The sequence below is a fragment of the Topomyia yanbarensis genome, chromosome 2, assembly GCF_030247195.1.
Source record: "Topomyia yanbarensis strain Yona2022 chromosome 2, ASM3024719v1, whole genome shotgun sequence".
NCBI lineage: Eukaryota > Metazoa > Arthropoda > Insecta > Diptera > Culicidae > Topomyia > Topomyia yanbarensis.
In genome coordinates, this window is record NC_080671.1 from 102,337,902 (window position 1) to 102,356,759 (window position 18,858).

The 18,858-nt window shown below is 37.6% G+C and overlaps 2 protein-coding genes across 2 annotated transcripts; both read right to left on the bottom strand.

Annotated features, from left to right (window-relative positions):
• Window positions 1-1,571: 1,571 nt before the first annotated feature.
• On the bottom strand, window positions 1,572-5,211 carry LOC131679036 (CTP synthase). The gene is made up of 7 exons (XM_058959564.1): window positions 5,077-5,211; window positions 4,141-4,463; window positions 3,853-4,023; window positions 3,039-3,795; window positions 2,817-2,973; window positions 2,619-2,760; window positions 1,572-2,544 (listed from the first exon to the last, which is right to left on the bottom strand). The coding sequence occupies exons 2-7, from the start codon at window positions 4,415-4,417 to the stop codon at window positions 2,096-2,098; spliced, it is 1,953 nt and encodes a 650-aa protein (XP_058815547.1). The 5' UTR covers window positions 4,418-4,463; window positions 5,077-5,211; the 3' UTR covers window positions 1,572-2,095.
• A 971-nt stretch (window positions 5,212-6,182) lies between these two features.
• On the bottom strand, window positions 6,183-18,651 carry LOC131679037 (uncharacterized). The gene is made up of 8 exons (XM_058959565.1): window positions 18,214-18,651; window positions 18,028-18,146; window positions 17,220-17,450; window positions 15,399-15,725; window positions 14,726-15,058; window positions 14,345-14,498; window positions 8,394-9,113; window positions 6,183-8,332 (listed from the first exon to the last, which is right to left on the bottom strand). Exons 1-7 carry the CDS (start codon window positions 18,305-18,307, stop codon window positions 8,659-8,661), a joined length of 1,713 nt encoding a protein of 570 aa, XP_058815548.1. The 5' UTR covers window positions 18,308-18,651; the 3' UTR covers window positions 6,183-8,332; window positions 8,394-8,658.
• Between the last annotated feature and the right edge of the window lie 207 nt (window positions 18,652-18,858).

Sequence of the window (18,858 nt, forward strand, 5' to 3'; positions counted from 1 at the left end):
GTGACGTTTATGAAAAACAAAACACAATTTTATAGAATCAATAACAGATCTCATATGGGTTTCATGAGAAAAACTTATGAAATTCTTAAAGGCATATATTGGAGCGAAGTCATAAGACTGTCTTATGAAATACATTATTTGTACGTCTATAGAGTGCATGAATAAAGATCAATGAATTCATAAGCCTGCCTATGACATTCTAAAGCGTTCAATGACATCGTCAGAAGGTTGGTTCATATGCCGAGACTTATAGAATTCGCAGATGCTTTTTGCTCAGTGACGAGAAAAATTAATTTTTCAAAAAGACGTAAGTGAAATGGCATATACATTTAAAAAAAATCGGACATAGGTCCCTTTTATATAAGCGTACGTACAGTTGTAAAAATAACTGAATAAAATAGACGCTTATGACAATTTGTTACGCGCGTATCTCCATCGAAGCGGTTCTAATATTGGTGTTTATACGACCATGGGGAATTAAAAGGATATATGCGTTGTTTGAATAAATATGATTAATAAAACGTGTACGACGTTTTTTAATTTAATTAATAATTTGGTAGCCTGCCGTTTTTGGAGAATCCTATTTGTGTGATACGAAAGTAAGGTCCGAAAAGAGTGGTGTAGTGTAGATAACTCAGTTTGTTTACTTTTGCCGCTTACGACTTTTTGAAAACCTACCCGAGATATAGTCTTCGGCAGCATATATCCCTTAATTCATCCCTCGTCTGCCGCGCTGCAAAACCGCACGCGTTGGACATACTCGGTACATACACCCGCCGAATACTCACCAGAAGTATACTCCCGAGAAAGGACAAAAATCACAGCAGAATAAAAGAGACGGAAATAGAAAACAAGTAAACTCTGCATATTATTATTGCATTATATTTAATATGCAGAGCCCGCTCATCACTCACTCCCGTCGCTCACACTACGCCACTATTCCCATGCACACCCAAGAATACACCCTAGCAAACACTCAACGAGTGAACACACCGAAAACGCCCAACGTACAAGCTCCATAGCAGAAAAAACGAGAGACAGGCAGAGAAAGCATGCCGTCGATGATAGAGCACTCTAGTTCCGGAACCGGTTCGGATTTCTGAATGAAGTCATTATGGATTTCAAATCAAATGCAACAACCGATTCCGACTCAGAATCGGTTGTTGCATTTAATTTGGAATCCGTACTGACTCCATTCAGGATTCCGAATCAAATTCCGAATGGATTGACCGAGTTAGAGTGTGGCCAAGAGGCCATGACGTATCCAAACGAACATGAAATTTGACGTATTCACAATAGAAATACGCCAGATTTCTGCTCGTTTGGATACGTCAAACCCTCATCTTTACTAACGACGATTATTTGTTTTGCTTCAGTGAGTACAATGTACTGGATTTAATGCCGACGCCAGCAGAACGGTGGCAAATAAAACGAACAAATGCCGGTTCAAGCACTGAAATGAATACACCGACCGAACACTACAGTGAAAATCGATCTGCTACGATCAAAGGCTCGGAAACGTCTGAAAATTTGATTCGATGTGAAATGTAAATAAAAATTCATGGCATATGCTCTCTTCCAACAATGTACTCAATTTATTACCTGTTTGTCTTACAATGCTAACATTTTTACCATCAATTAAAATTGTATTTTTGAATAACTAAAGTTGATCAACTTTCTAGATAAAACGTTTACAAATGTTTTTAAATAGCGAATCACTTGTCAATGTTCAATTCAGAAAGGTGCTCGGCTTATAGGATCGATGCCGCGGGAAGCACTAGAGATCGTATCTCTTGCCATCTTCTTTTTTATTTTGCTAACCTAGTTTTTAAATGTTAGATATAGCACTGTGATTCGACTGATCAAACTTGAATTTTAGAAAATTCCTATATCACTCTTTCCGCAGCGGACATTTTTAATGCAGCCGTTAATTCTCACCCATCTCTGTTTCACTGACGACCATGGAAAATGCATCACGCAAGTCAAAAAAAAAGGATGATGTAGATATTCGATGTAAATTGCTTAGTTGCTATTAAGTATTTGACATACAACAGAAATATTCTTTCTTACATCACTAACGTTAGCTACTATAGGTTCAGTTCTTCTTAACATCGCCATTGCAATTGGCTACCGGATTCGCTGAACCATTCAGCAGTTTCGTAGGGCTCGTTTTGTCATTATTACGCGTCTTATTCACCTTCAATAGAATGTCGTCATCGCTGGAGCTTTCACTCGTCACGTGTGATGAACTGGGAATCTTATTACCAAGCTTCAGGTAGGATTCCAGCCTATCAACCGAGGCTAAAATGAGTCCAAGGAATAGCGGGGAAGGTTTCAGTGGCCTCGAAAGGTATTCCGGATGGAACTGCGTTGCAACATAGTAGGGATGATTTTCCAGTTCCATGATTTCCATACGATTTCCTTCCGAATCGTGCCCCACGAAATGAAGCCCTTTCTGTTCCAACTGCTCGATGTATTCCGGATTTACTTCGTAGCGATGACGATGCCGTTCCTCGATTTGACTTACATTACCGTACAGTTGTTCTGAAATGGGAAAGGTAGCTCCATCAGTTAGATGAATTTGTTCTGATGTTAACCCGATCGAATGTATTACTTACTGACAATACTGTTGTCTTTCTTGAAGATAGTCGTCCGCTTTCCCAAACGCATTGTTCCACCCATCTGTCCTGGGTGATGTTCTGGCATATCTATTACCAAGGGGTGTTCGGTATTGGGGTCCACTTCGGTGGAATGTGCTTTCTGTAAAATAAACAAGAAGCGTAATTTCAACAGATGATTCAGGATTATTCACTCACCTCCAAACTCAGCACATTTCTGGCGAATTCGATCACCGCCACCTGCAGTCCAAGACAAATTCCGAGAAAAGGTTTCTTATTTTCTCTGGTCCACTGGCAGGCTCGAATCATCCCTTCGATACCACGTGAACCAAATCCGCCCGGCACGATGACACCACTGGGTAAAAGGACAAGTTAAAATTGTTTTACATTACGATTCGTGCCGATACTAGAATCACTTACTGACTGTTGGTGAGACCTTGCCAAGCTTCGTAATATAGCTGGGGTGAGTCCAGTTTGGTCGCTCTTTCCAGATGGCAAGCTTCGATGAATTTTAAATTAAGTTTATAACCGACGGATAGTGACGCATGCAGAAGCGACTTCGATACCGACGCGTACGAATCTTCGAGTTTTGTGTACTTTCCCACGAGGGCAATATTGACCTTTTTGTACACATTATCCACTCCTTCCGCCAAATCCCTCCAACTCTGCATAAACCGCACTGGCCGTGGCGACGGTAAATTTAACTGCAGTCTTTCGTTTAGAAAATCAATCACACCCGCTTCCTCCATCAACAATGGGACATGATAGATCGAGGACAGATCATGGATGCAAACAACCTGCTCGGGAGCTACATGACAGAAATTACTAATCTTTTCCTTCACCTCATTCCCAATCGGCTTTTCCGATCGACACACAATCAAATCCGGACTGAGACCCAACCCGCGAAGTTCCCGTACGCTGGCCTGAGTTGGCTTGGTCTTTGGTTCACCAGTAGCCCTCGGCAAGGGAACCAACGAAACGTGAGCTACGCAGAAATTTTCTCTCTTCACCCTAAACTGGAACTGTCGGAAAGCTTCGACAAACGGCATTCCTTCGATATCTCCGATGGTGCCACCAAGCTCCACCACGCACACCTCTGGTGTGATGTTACCTTTAACGGGATTCTTGGCTACACGTTCTACCCATTCCTGAATCGCATCAGTGATATGGGGGACAACTGAAAAAGACCGTTAAGGAATAAAATCTGATAGCAAAATTTAAATGAAAATGGTACCTTGTACAGTTTTCCCAAGATAATCACCAACCCGCTCCTTTTCGATTACCATTTTGTAGATTTTGCCCGTGGTAATATTGTTATCACGGTGTAGTGTTATGTCCAAAAAACGCTCGTAGTTCCCCAAATCCAGATCCACTTCGCCGCCATCATCGAGCACGTACACTTCCCCTGAACAAAAAAAAATAATTAAAAATAGTTTAAAATAACACAATTCATACAACAAAAACGACGTCAATCTGCCATCGAAAAAAAAGAATTAAAAATAAACCCCCACCACCAACATACCATGTTCGTACGGAGAAAATGTGCCTGCATCGATGTTAATGTACGGATCGATCTTGATCGAAGTGACTCCGATTCCGCAGGCATGGAGCAGCGTGCCGAACGAGCTGGCAATGACGCCCTTGCCGACGCCACTGATTACACCGCCGGTGACCAAAATGTACTTCATTGCTGCTGGCGGTTGTGAGACCGAAACTTGTCTGATGGCTGCCGCACAAGCTGCTGATTTTAAAGTATCCAACCGTGGAAGCAACCTGTTCAGGATGGTACGGCTACACATGCACACGATGTTGTGCCAGATCACGTGGACGCGCTCAACAGCTGTTCTGAAATATAGGAAAGAACATAAGCGCAACGTCGTTTACTTCGCTGGCCTAGCGATAGAAATCTTTTTTTTTGAACTTATTGAACACGATACAATTAGGAGTCAATTGAGTGACGAGGTAGTGATAAGCGGACCTTGTCCTATGTAGCAATTGAGCAATTCAAAACAACTTTAAACTGCGCGTCTCAATCAACTGCTCTTCCGTAAAGGGTAAAAATCCGATTACACTTGCCAGTAATTTAAAAAAAAGCTCTGGTTTGTTTTGATTGTGCGGTTTTGAGTGTTGCTTTACAATGCGCATGTACAAGAAAGTATCAACTGAAAGACGTCTTGCTCGAGTCAGTTTTCAAGGCCAGGTTTAAATGTGGCGGTCAGCGTACGAGATTTGGTTAATGCTGATCGTACCAATATTTCCACCATATTTTCATCAAAAGCTGTGTACCAATGTTCTAGATTAGCACTATTCGAGTATGGTGGCCGTTACTGTCCTGTAGGCTACGCAGACTCACCAGGAGCTCGAGTGACATGCATAACCTCACCGCATGGTAACAAATCGCGTTCTTGATTATTCCCAGATTATACTCATATTGCGATATTACTTCATAAGAACTTACCGTCACACGTCCGAACAATTCGTAGATGTGTATTATATCAATTTTATTAACAATTTACGAAAAATAAACCATACAGCAAGCACGCGAAGCACCATTAATGTATACACAAAAGTAATGGCCAAAAATCCAAGATAATGAATGATACGGCGGTACGCGGTTGAATTTTATGAACTGTCAATATGAACACTGAAACAAAATTGATTTTATTTTTTATTATTTCTACACGCAACCATAAAATAACCCACATAATAAGTTCAACGCTTTTTCTTGAAAAGGGCGATACTACACTGAACAAAAATTGTTGCGATATAGCATATGATTTGTCATTTGAACGACATAAAAACTCAATGTTGACGATTTCGAATGGCAATCATCCAAAAAATGGTGGATTCAAGATCGAATGACTTCATGTCTGTATTGGAATGAACAGTCTGTGATATTCGAAGGATAGACATAACGCCATATGAATTATTTGCACCCAAAAAAGTAAACGATGGTGCTTATTATTATCATCTCAACTAACAGTACACTGTGCCAAAACCGAAGAACGAATTCAAATGATATTTAATATGACCCGGCCCCTTAACGTTAGGCAGTTGTATTTCGGATGACTGCCATTTTGATTATTGTCAAGCTTCATTTCGGCTGTGTAAGCAAGATTCAAATGGTACGCATACGGTAATTAAATGTAAGCGTTTTGGAATTCAAAGGAGAAATTGTTTGTGATTGAAACATATTCATTCATTATTCAATAGCAGAATTTTGGGATTTGAATAGATAATCAATTATTTAGTATATGTAGTTAATAAGCGACACGAACTACTTTCATTGCAAATTTGCGTGTATGTCATCAAAAAGTTGATTGAAAGTTGTTCAAAAGACAACCTCATGTAGTACGTTTTAAGTAAATGAATCTGTTCAATCGACGAATATTCAAGGAGCTTGTTCATTATATTTCTGTCGTCCCGAGGTAATAACCAAAAGGGCTAAGTGAAACCAATATTTTGAGATTTTTCAATGTGATTTATTTAAATACATTAATTTATATAAAATCCTTATACATATATAATTTTCTTCTGAAAAAAATGGAATTTCCAATATGCTCTAGAAGAAATGGAGGACCATCAAATATGTTTAAATCTAAAATACTCTTAAGGTCAAGCTTTATATCTACAGCGTAAGCTTGATAATGTTCATCATAATGTTTAACTCGCCAATGGTGGGCGGCTACGAACCATGTATTTCTATGATTAATGCATTCTATTATCTCATATAGTTCTACAGTTGTATCTACAGTAACTGATAAAAAACTACCTGTCTTGTAGATTGTATTTTTGTACGTTAGTGAGTCACATGACAACACTAGTTCGTTAGCATCGATTTCGATTGTACTTAGCAAGTTGGTTGTTGCATACGGTTTTGTACACCATACGCTTTCTACAAATTTTCCATCGGTCTTGGTTTGTAAAAATGTTTCATTTATAACATCATAGGAGAAGAAAAGACTTGCTTTAATACACATTGTAAGGCAAACGTTTTTTCGAGAAGATGTTACATTGAAATATTCCTTGAAGTCGCGATGACGGGCTTCGTGTCTTATACAGCACATTTTTTTTATTGGTCCGCTACTTCTAATAACGCTAGCGTAATGGTTTAGAAAATGATGTTTAGGTTTCAAACTTTTTTTAAACAAATGTTGGTATAAACGATGATGCTCGCTAACAAGACAATTCAATAATTCCAAATCTTTTTCTGAAAAAGCTGGCAGGTTTATTGTATCTATAAGTTTCATCAAAGTGGTAGTATAATGCCATACTGGATCTTGCAAAGGAACAAAGGGTCCGCATATGAATGAAAAGAAGTTGCTGAAGGCAGCCATTTCACTAGCTGTCATTCTTAGTGTTATCGATTTAATTCGTCTGTTATCTTCTAAATCTGGCATTCGTGATAAACCTTCCTCAAACTTGAAATTGTTAAGTTCTTTTCTGCGCATATTCATCTGACTGATCGTACAAAACTTCCTCTCGTGAACGATATAGCTAATTATTTCTGTGAAACCATACATACACACTCCGGAGCTATATAAATCATGCATACTGTCGCAATATAAATTTTCAACAACGCTATAAGACGGCAATGTATTGAACAATGAATATCCTGTTAATCCGGAGTCTGATTGCTTTAATTGCACGTCGGTATGATAATTATCTTTATTCCTTAAATATGTTTCGTACTCTATAAGATCTTTACTGAGTTGGTCTTTGCTTCTTTTGCAAAACCTGCAATAAAAATTAGCAGAAAATGAACCTGAAAATTTTAACATTTGGTGAATTCCTAGGTTATCTCCTTGTATTAACATTAATGCGAAATGTACTTTAACATTTGTATTCCCTGTGGTAATAAGAATTCCATTCTGTTCTATCGCTTTCATCTTATCTATTATATATATCATAAACATATCAATATCATGACCCGAAAAATCAATTTTCCTTATCACACCAGCGACAAAAATGTTTGAAAGCTTAGCTGCGTAGCGTTCCGGTATCGTCGGGAAACTGTAATACATAGCGAACAACGAATGCCTCTTGTTATGAGAACTGAGCGGATCGTTGACCTCGAACTCATCTCCGTACAAAAATAGTGGTATCAGAAGCCTTCCCGGATCTTTTTCTTGCACTTTTCTATAAACCGAACCGTTAATAAAATTACTATTTTTCACACTTGTCGTTAGTAGTCGCATATTTCTAATTGTTTTCTCGTAAACCTGACCGTTTTCAAAATACTTTCTGATTTGAAATTCCAAATCCATAAGAACCAAATGTGATTGGTTTCCCAAGCTTTCTAATTCTAAATCAACAGCTAAATTGATTTTATTATTGTGTATTGTATATACTTGAGGTATTTTAAACAAATCGGCCTGTTCAAGGTACCTAAACAGTTTATGCTCAGTTCCTATGAAATCAAACAGGGTCGATATCTTGTTCACGAAAGTTTCGTATAGAAATGTTTGGTCTGGGTCTACCGATGCAAAAAGTGGCGTTGATGTTTTGATTATATTTTGGAGATAACTATTTATAGTTGTAACGGCATTCTGTATATCCACGACATCCTTACGGGTCAAATTACGTTTTCGATGTAAATCAAGTGAAAAGTTTACCGCCAAACGATCAATGGCAAGTAATGATTCACATATGTAACTCTGATCTCTACCACCAGTTGAAGGCTCGCAATCAGTAGATTCTTCGATGGAGTTCGCCTAAAACAAATAAAATGCGTGATTAAATAAAGAATTTCATTTTCTCATTTTTTTTCAATACCAATGGCGTCGTCCTTTTATGCTTTGCGATATTATCTACTGATCGATTATAGTTGATTTCAGTGTTAGAGTGTGTATCTACTGAACGAACGTGAGTTATGATGTGACGATGGAACTTATATAAATTGGACATTTTCTGAGTACAGTCTTGGTATGTACAACGTAGTTTTAGTGGTTTGCTTAAGTTATGTGCTTTAATGTGTGTAATGTAAACAGTGGTATCTTCAGCATATTCATCACAACCCTCAACGAAACATTTGAACTGGTCACAACGCTGCATCGCAGAGTTTCTTCAGATCTTCAATACCTTTATATTTTGCGGGTCTTGAAATATTGTAGAGAGTTTCTTCGATTACGTACCACACTAGCTTCGTAATTTTCGAGTATGGAAGCTTGAATACGTTGCACAGTTTAATTATTACATCAATAGCACGAGCAAGTGAATTGAACTGATAGACGATGTCTTTGAAAATGATGTAAAAATCTCCGCTCAACGCAGTGTAGTCTGTTCCAATAACAACCACCTTAGGATGTGTTGGAATGTTCTTGGCAGCGTAGGTGTCAAGTAATTCACTAATCGATCTTTTGGCAGATTCTAAATCGTTCGCAAAAACAAACACATCTTCCTGTGCTGTTAGAATCGATGGTTTGAAAGTTTTAGACACTTTGCAAGGCTGGACGCAGCAGTTCAATAGCATCAACGTACAACAAATTAGCGTATCTGAAATAATAAAATAATTAACATTCATTAAAAAAATGCATCTGTTTAACTAGTTAACCATCACCGAGAAAACAATAAAGCTTTTCTGGCAGATACAATATAATGCTTTCGGTGGCGTCTAGAAATTTGTTTTGGAGAAAATATTTCGTAGTGGTGGTTGATTCAATTCGTTGGTTTTTTTAGAAAACTTCTATTCAAATGACTCGCGGATCAACTATTCTAAATGGTCTAAACAAAATGAATGATTTACTGTGTAGTATTGGGCGATATTGTATCGATACATCCCAGTTAAGTTCAGACGAAAAATGAACCGGAATGCTGGCTGGTTCCAGTTCGCATTCCGCCTCCAGTGACACAACCGATTCTAGTTCGGTTGTGTCACTGGAGCCGGAATACTAACTAGAACTAGCCATAATTCCAGTTCATTTCCGGGTGAACTTTACTGGGATATAATATCGATAATTCGGAGCCAGAATCAGGGTTGCCAGGTAATATTTTGTGAAATCTGTGCGCAGCCTATGTAAAAATCTGTGTTATGGAGTACGTACAAGTTTGTCTCAAAACAAAAAGTGGTGACCTTTTTTTAAGTTTTCGCTCGAGGCAAAAATTAAGTGCGCGGTCGAAAATTGAGAGATCTGCTAGTCTGTGTATTATAACAGAAAACTGGTAATCTTTGCATTTAAACAGAAAACTATGGAAATCTGTGCAGCATATTGAAAATCTGTGAAACACAGATTGATCTGTGCACCTGGTATCCATGGCCAGAATATAGAGACTTTATAAACGGGCCTTACACGATCAATATTTCTATCAATACTAGGGAGTATTTACGAATTTCGCGCCAACTCGAACAAATTTTGGCAGCACCCTCTCAGATTTTAATGAAACCTTCTGTACATGAGAACTTTGTTACAAAAAGCCACTTTGCATACTTTGTTTTTCCAAAAATAATCTAAACTGTCTTTTAAAAAGGGTCAAACTTTTTTTACCAATTTTTTTCAAATGGCTTTAGACTAAAAATGACAAATCCTACAAAAAATGTTGTATGAGTGATTTTCACAAAATTAATTAAATTTTTGAATAAAAATATTGAAACAATTTTTCAACGACTCCTACACTGAAAAAAAAAACAATTTTAAAAATTTAAGGTTAATTTACAAAAAAACCATCTTTGATTTGGATGAAATTTTGTTCCAAGATAGGTAATTACGTTCCCTACCGTCAAAAATTCAAGATGGGCACTTTCAAGGAAAAAGTTATTTGAAAAAACTTTTCCTTGTCCTAATCATCAAAGAATCCAATTTTCCAACTGCTAGTTGCCAGTATTCCAAGTATTCCAAATATTACAAGTATGCAAAGTCTTCCAAGTATTCCAAGTATGCTATGCCTTCCAAGTACAGTCGTGATTCGTTGGTTGGGCCACAGCCTATGTCCAACTAACGAATTTAATTCGCTAGTTGGACCGACTGACAAATGTCAAAAACTCTCCAAAGAAGGCATTAGTAGTGTAAAAGATTGTTAGATAGATTGTCAAAGTCAATTTGACATGAGATTTTGACGTTCAGATGCTTTTTAGTTGAACAACGGTCCAACTAGTGGAGGTCCAACTAAAAATTTAAGAGTTGTGTGCAGGACACGACCACGGCAACATTGAAAATGTAGTGTGCAATATAATTCGCGGCGTCGGCGGTAAAACATGATGAGTTATGTTCTATCAACGACCATGTGTTAAACTTGGGTTGAAAGCCCAACTTCTACCAGCAGAAGCCAATCGATTCTTTACATTTCCTTTCGATCATGGCCATATGAGCCAGCCTAGTCCTAGTTTTCCGTGTTATGTTTATAACTGATTCGCTCTAGAATACCTATCTTTCAATTTCATTGCTTTCGTTTCTCTTAGTCTTAAATTTGCCGAAAACAGCCCACAAAATCAATACAATAATCGAATTATCGCACGTTTACTCTCTTCACGGATATGGTCGGACAAAGTATTCATTTTGTCGAGTAGTCGTTGACGACCGGGTTGTCAAACATCAATTGAGTCATTTGATGCCAACGAAACGTGCACATATTTTATGTGTTTGGATATAAACGTGGATTAATCTATATGAAATGGAAAAAAAACAGCGTTATATTTTACGAATACTTCAAACATTTTACATTGTGTGTCATCATATTAAAAGTATGTACAGTTTTTCCACACATATATGAAAGCTAAAAAGAACTACTTAGACAGGGCGAAACCATGCATATAATATGAATTCATTTAAAAAAAAAATTATTGCGTATTTAAACAATTGCTTTGAAACCTACTTTTGTTGAGTCGATAAGGTTCAACTTCAAGTTAAATTACAATATATTTCTTTCGTTTTGTTTAAATGACTTAAAACTAGCGAATATTTGTCGCGCTTCGATTTTCGCTTTACCATTTCGATCAATGCATACCGTTTTAAACAATAGCCAGTACCGTGCCAGGGGCCATGTATAAATGACGTAGCACTTTAGGGGGTAGAGGGGTGTAGCAAATTTGTGACGAGGGGGGATATTGTGACAAAATGTTACGAGGGGGAGGGAGGGGTCGAAATTAGCCGAAAAAAAGCTACGTCATTTGTGTATGGCCGCAATGGGTAGGGTTACGATATGGGTCGAGCTAACTAGGGCTCAACATTTTCGGTACGCACAAATTTTAATCTTTTATGCGGAACGAGTACCTAAATAAATCGAAATGAGCAAGAGAGTGTGCCGGTGTAAATACACCGAGTTTCAAGGTGTTCCACGAAGTTCAAAACAATCGGCTTTCCAAATTTGTGAACCGTCGATTTGTTTTTTGTCAGTTTTAAAACTCTAGTGCCGCAAAAAGCAACGCGGTACTAGATTCATCGCAACGGCATGCTGACTAGCACTGAGACTGAGTGCCGTAACTCTCCAGTTGTGGTGTGCAAAGTAGTACACAGCGAACTTCATAATTTAAATTTATCTGTCACCTACTGCTATCGTCTGCGCTCCGAGAGCAACAACCCCAACAAGCAACAATGCCCAACTTGAATTTTTGACGGTAGGTAGGGAACATAATTACCTATCTTGGAACAAAATTTCATCCAAATCAAAGATGGGGTTTTTTGCAAATCGACTTTAAATTTTTTAAAACGTTTTTTTTTTCAGTATAGGAGTCGATGAAAAAATTTTTCAATATTTTTATTCAAAAATTTGACTAATGTTGTGAAAATCACTCCTACAACATTTTTTTGTAGGATTTGTCATTTTTAGACTAGTCATTTGAAAAATATTGGTAAAAAATTTGAACCTTTTCAAAAGACAGTCTAGATCATTTTTGGAAAAACAAAGTACGAAAAGTGGCTTTTTATGACAAGGTCTTCGTGTACAGAAAATTTCATTAAAATCTGAGGGGGTGCTGCCAACTTTGAATACGATTTAGCGCGAAATTCGTCTATTAACAAAAGTAGTGAATGTAATAGAACATTGCATTGTGACTCTCAGATCAAAAATTAATACTCTGAAAAAAGAATCAACGAAAGCTCTTAAATTTACTAACGATCTCCTTATATTCACCGTTATTTTTGTACTTAACTCATTTACATTAGCATTTTATTATGCAGTTTTGACAATCAGGCTTGAGGATAATTTGTCCTATGTCTTTTTGCAGTGTAGATATTTTATTTTTGAAAAAGATACTTGTACAAAACTATTGCAAAACCTCCGTATCATTTTGATTTAAGATTAAATGAATCTGTAGAGAATTAATATTTTTTCTTTTATTTGCAGACAATAAAGAGACAATGCAATGATGTTTACTTGCTAGTCGAAATCAAAGTCCTCCAATATATACTGAAACAATATTAACCAGTAAAATGACAACACCGTAATAATCGAAAGAAAAAGTTAACAATAGAGGTTATCTCATTGGCACTTAGGACCATTTGATATATTTGACTAGTTTTGGTAGTTTTGCTGTTTTCAAAAAATGGTATTGAAATATCAATATTCTAGAGCGTTTTTTCATTACATCATATCTAACAGAAACGTCAAACGGAGAAAATCGCGTGCAAAAATTTCCTTGCAACTTTTAAATTTATTTAGCAATTTAAGCACACAGAAGGCTATTAATTGTACTACCACCTCTGCAATTACTCATTGCAGGATCGTATAAGCATATTACATGTTTTTCGCGAAGATAATAGGGAGATAATTGATAACTATTTTTATTACATTTGGCCGATCACTATTATGCTCTTTTACATATGTGGTCTTGGCAACACCATTTGTAGATGGCACATTTTACTGTGACGTTTTGAGAGACGGGTTTGTAGTTGTGATATATTTCATGTGCTGTATTGCAACCGAGAGTGTAGATATGAGGTTTGGCATTGGAAAAAGATGCTAACTACAGTCGACTTGAAAAACATCACAACGCAAAACATCACATCTACATAATGTTTGCAAAACTTTGTTATAGTATATGTGACATTTTGATTTAAGATTAAATTAACATGTAAAGAGTTATTATATTTCTCTATTATTTGTGGACGATAAAGAGTCAATGCTTAGCTTTTATTTGGCATAATAAACTCAGTTTGTTTACATTTGTTAGATATGACGTTTTGAATAAACGGTATAGTATTATGTATCGATACAATATCGCCCAATACAATTTTACAGTAACAAGAAATTTGTTCCAGTACCAGGAAAAACAGAAAGTAGCTCGGCTCCAGTGACACAACCGATTCTAACTAGAATCGGTTGTATCCCTCGGAGTCGGTGTACGAATTGAAACCAGTCAGCATTCCGGCTTATTTTCCGGCTGAACTTAACTGGGCCGGAATAAAAAGGAGCTGCTGAGCAAGAGGACCAATAAGCGTGTACTGGAACAAACCTAATATTCAAAAGCTTTTTTTCAAAACGTCATTTAACATTGAGTAAATCTTTGTTTACTTTCTCTTTCCATTTTTGCGGCTAGTACTTTCTACTAATTTCACAGTACAGATCGAAGGACGATGATTCTTAGTAGCATATTATACAGAGTTGTGGGGCAAATGTTAGTGACCGAGTAATTAACAAAAGAAAGTAAACAGTCTCATTGTTAGAAATATTTTGAAGAAAGCTGTTGTGTTGTGATTTTAGCTGAGAGGTCATCTGCTGTTAAAAAATATGAAACAGGCCACACTGACTCTGTTTCGGGGATAAACAAAACGGCATTAGATTAAAATGTTTACCTTTTGTAACGTTGGCTCGATTCATGTGCTGCAAAATTGCGATGGAAAATTCATCCTTGACTTTAAGTATAAAATACGGTTTCATTGACGATATCACTCCTTCCCAACCAAGAATTCCTTCGGTGTATCCTAGTATCCGATAATCTTCATCCACCTTTAAGAAAACAGGTAAACGTATTAAATAAAATTTATGCAGTATGGATTTGGTATAAGGCCGTGATTCTCAGAACAGTTTCATTTGCTAAGCAATTCCTATGTAGGTGGGAATGTTATGTCTATCACGGCAGTATACATTATATTTCACATAAACAATTCAGAAGCTGCTCTAGAACGTTTAAAAATGATATCGACATGACATAAATTTTTTGGTATAATACTCACGAGTTGGTATCCTAAATCATTGCAATAATGTCCGTATTTGGCAATCACAGCATCGAAACGAAGAGTTTTCAAATCCTTCAAACGACATTCGGCACTTATTATCCAGTTGCTAAGTACCAATTCCCATGGCCGTTGGTTCAGTTGCAGCCATCGACAGGCCTGTAATGAACGCTGATCTACTTCAACGGCTACTTCTTTTTGTAGTTTCTGTTGGTGACGTAACTCTCTCTGTTCTCGATTTCTTGCAGCGTATTTCAATTTTCTATATGTCTGATATAACAAACCACCTGGATTTCTTCTCTCTGGAGGAGCAGATGGGATATAATAAATAAGCTGAAAATGTACCAAACCGATTAGTATATAGGTAACGAGAAATACAGTAAGAAGTAATGTGACACGCTGAGTTTCGAACATATAAAGCTGTACGCACACGAGGCGACAGGACACACGCCACAAAAAATATTCACTATGGATTTTGTTGTACCTATACCAACGCGGCAACAGCAACATCGTTGGAATAGGTAGAACAAAATCCATAGTGAATATTTTTTTGTGGCGTGTGTCCTGCCGCCTCGTGAGCGAACAGCTTAATTACTTTCATGGATATCAAGATCTAACTTCATATATTGAAACTCAAGTCTAGTATACTTCGGGGGTGTAAATGATTAATTACCTTATCCTGCACTTCCCGTGGAAATAAATGCATGATGCATTCTGTGTAATTTTGCAACTCGACTTTCGTTAGAGTACTTTTATTCAGTCCATCACAATCGTTTAACCAGCTAATGTGGTGATGAGCAATGATTTCGCTGAGTTCCTTTTTGCTATCTTTCGATAACGTGCCACGATTGGCATTCTGTATGATTGCTGAACCAACTTTCGTGGCGCTTAAAAGATTTTTCAACTTGTTCGGTGTAAAAAATCGGCCTAAAGTGCCACCACGAACCGCTCTACCGGTGCTCCTTGTTGCCTTTGCTGAATGTCGCGAGAAATCAATGGCCTGCGAATGTAAAATTAACACTTACTAAGTAAAATGCGTTTTACACGATGTCGGCCTTGTTCCAGTGAAACTCGCGCACACAATACCAACGGCATGGAAAGGGGCCCATATTATTGGCACGAATCAAAACTCGTCGAAATGTCAATTGGCGATAGGTTCATCCGGAGTGTTCATTTGTGTTTACATTTTGCTAGCGTTGCCAATTTCATTTTGATTTCACTACCCAATGTGGCTACGCCACATCGCTTTTGCGCGTGCTGTCCGACTTCGCTACCGCTCAGTCGGACTTAAACTAGGGATAGCCCCTATGTTTGAGTAAGCCGGGCAAACGAGTGGATCACAGGTTCGCTGGTACATCTTAAACAGAGGTTCCTAAAGGGTATCGGATGGTTACCGGAACCCAGTAAAGTTCAACCGAAAATGAGCCGGAATTCTGGTTGGTTCTAATTCGTATTACGGCTTCGGATGAAGCCGCAAGACGAATTAGAACCAGCCAGCATTCCGGCTGAGCTTAACTGGGAAGTTTCCTAATATTTAATCTAGGAAATAAAAATTTTCTGGCAACGCTCCAGCACCCCGTTGAACTTTTCACCCCTTGGGCATCAGTTTGACGCTACGGAATGAACTTTGTTTACTTTCGACAAGTTTTGATTCGTGCCAACAGTGTTTGCCCCATGGAAAGTGTGGACCAAGGTGTTTAGAGTTCTAAGGTGATTCGTCTTTGGCAGTAACTAGGTAAGAAGTGAGGTAAGCGTGCAACTGCGAGGGTGAAAAATGACAGCAAAAAAACTCTGTGTGCAAACTGAAATCCAAGCAATCCGAGACGAATGTTTCATCACTAGTAACTAGTAAACAATGTTGTTTGCGGTCGCTTTTAAAACCAGCATGACTGATCGGTGTTTTAGATAATCGTATCACCTGAGAATAAAAGCTCCTTGGTGTGGACGTTCGAAACATATGAATGCGCGTACGAGAAATGCATTCAACTTATCCTGACGGAACGTGCCGTTGGTGTTCTATTCCATTGAAGAAGGTTAATTCACACGATAAATCTTACTTAGAACAGGACTCGCAGATTTTTGAATATACTTGTGTGCTCTTATCATTGTCTAAGCGATGATATAGAGCATATTTTTAAAAACTATTGATTTTTTCAACACAGCAAATTTGTGAGATTAATATGATTTTTGCTTGTGGCGACACTAATTCTAACCCCACCCGCTATCAAAAGGTATGAGCTGACAGTAGTTGGGGCTAAAATCCGATGCAGTATCAGAGCATAGGTAAAACAGCACACATTTTCAATTTCTTCCAAATAAATATAATTTCGTTTTTCGTCGAAAACACCGGACGGGGTTTGAACTGCTTTATTACTTTCGAGAAAGGCAGTCTTCCAATGTATTTCAATGAAAAGCGACATAATGTTTATGAGGGAGATATTATTTTCGTAGCATTCTTCTAACATATAAAATATACCGTAACGAAAGAGATTACCTGTCCAGACGACTCAGCGGTATCTGATGATGACGATGATGATTCACCGAAATCGGAAGATGCATTATTCTCTGTGTTAATCAAATCCATAGATGTTGAAGTTCGTTGTGGAGTGCGTTGTTTTGGTAAATCTGTATTGCTCAGATCTCGAAAAACGGTTCTCCGAGCATTTCCCAAGACATTAGCTGATTCTTCCAAAGAGTCTTCCTGGCAGTGCAATGACTGTTCATTCTGAGGAAGAAAAGTATAACAGTTATTATTTATGATATATTTGCAGTCGCGCACACCAGTGATCGGTACTTGGGGTATGATACTAGATCTAGTATCAACAAATTAATATTATTTTTTATTACCAAATCCGACTCAGGGTCAACAAAATTTGTACTTGCATCCTTCGGAAGATCTGTTGGTTGGTCTTTAGTCGAACCAGCTCGACCGGTGCTATGCAAATCCTGCGAAAAAAATGACGTATAATTACGTTTAAGGTTCAAGGATGCTTACTCAGTTTCTGTCAATACTACTAAACTTACGTCTGGAGATTGTTGGTCATCATACACCAAAAAGCTGCATTTGTCCATTTGCGGAATGAATGGCGAAGACAATCCCTATGAAAATTTAAGAAAAGAAATCTCGTTAAACGTAACGTTTTCACAAGCATTTTCTGCACAATCATTCACTCAAATGTTAAAACAATCGGAAGTAACACACATGGAGGAGGAAAAGCTATTACCGGAGAACTAAATGAATAATCCAAAAAATCCTCAAAGGACCAATTTTGCGTCTATAAATAATGTTATATTAAACTTACCGAATTATTTTTCCAATCAGCAATACGACTGCAAATGAATTCACCATCAACTCCTTGTAGGAGGTCGGACCATTCTTGTGCCGTCATGCAGAAAAACTTTTCCGCTGGTATATTGTTATCTGAATAAATGGAATTCGTTTCAATAAAACATGCTCATGTTCATATGCTTTATTTATATTTACTTACCACTTATTGCAAATACAATTCGCACTGGTAGCTCTAGTTGGTTCGCAATTTTTAATAAATGGTTGAAATTTTGGTCGATAATGCGCAATTCCATCTTGATTGAATGCGAGGATATACAAAATGGCGTAATGTATCAAATGTCTGTCATTTGAGTCAGCCCTCAGACTGAAAACAGATGTAATGGGAATGATGATCTGTTGACATTTGGAATGATCATCATAAACGTCATAGCTTTCTATTGCTGAATGCAAGCAATACATTTGAAGCTGTATTCATCCTTCGAAAATCGGATGAGTGTTCACTCCGATATAAACATCAAATCATTCGATTTGGCATTAACTTGTTATTCGGATGATTACTCTTCGAAAATGTAATCGTTAGGTTTTCTTGTGGTTCATATGACAAATCATACGCTAATTTGCAACGATTTTTGTTCAGTGTAGGTAAGAAGTGAGGTAAGCGTGCAACTGCGAGGGTGAAAAATGACAGCAAAAAAACTCTGTGTGCAAACTGAAATCCAAGCAATCCGAGACGAATGTTTCATCACTAGTAACTAGTAAACAATGTTGTTTGCGGTCGCTTTTAAAACCAGCATGACTGATCGGTGTTTTAGATAATCGTATCACCTGAGAATAAAAGCTCCTT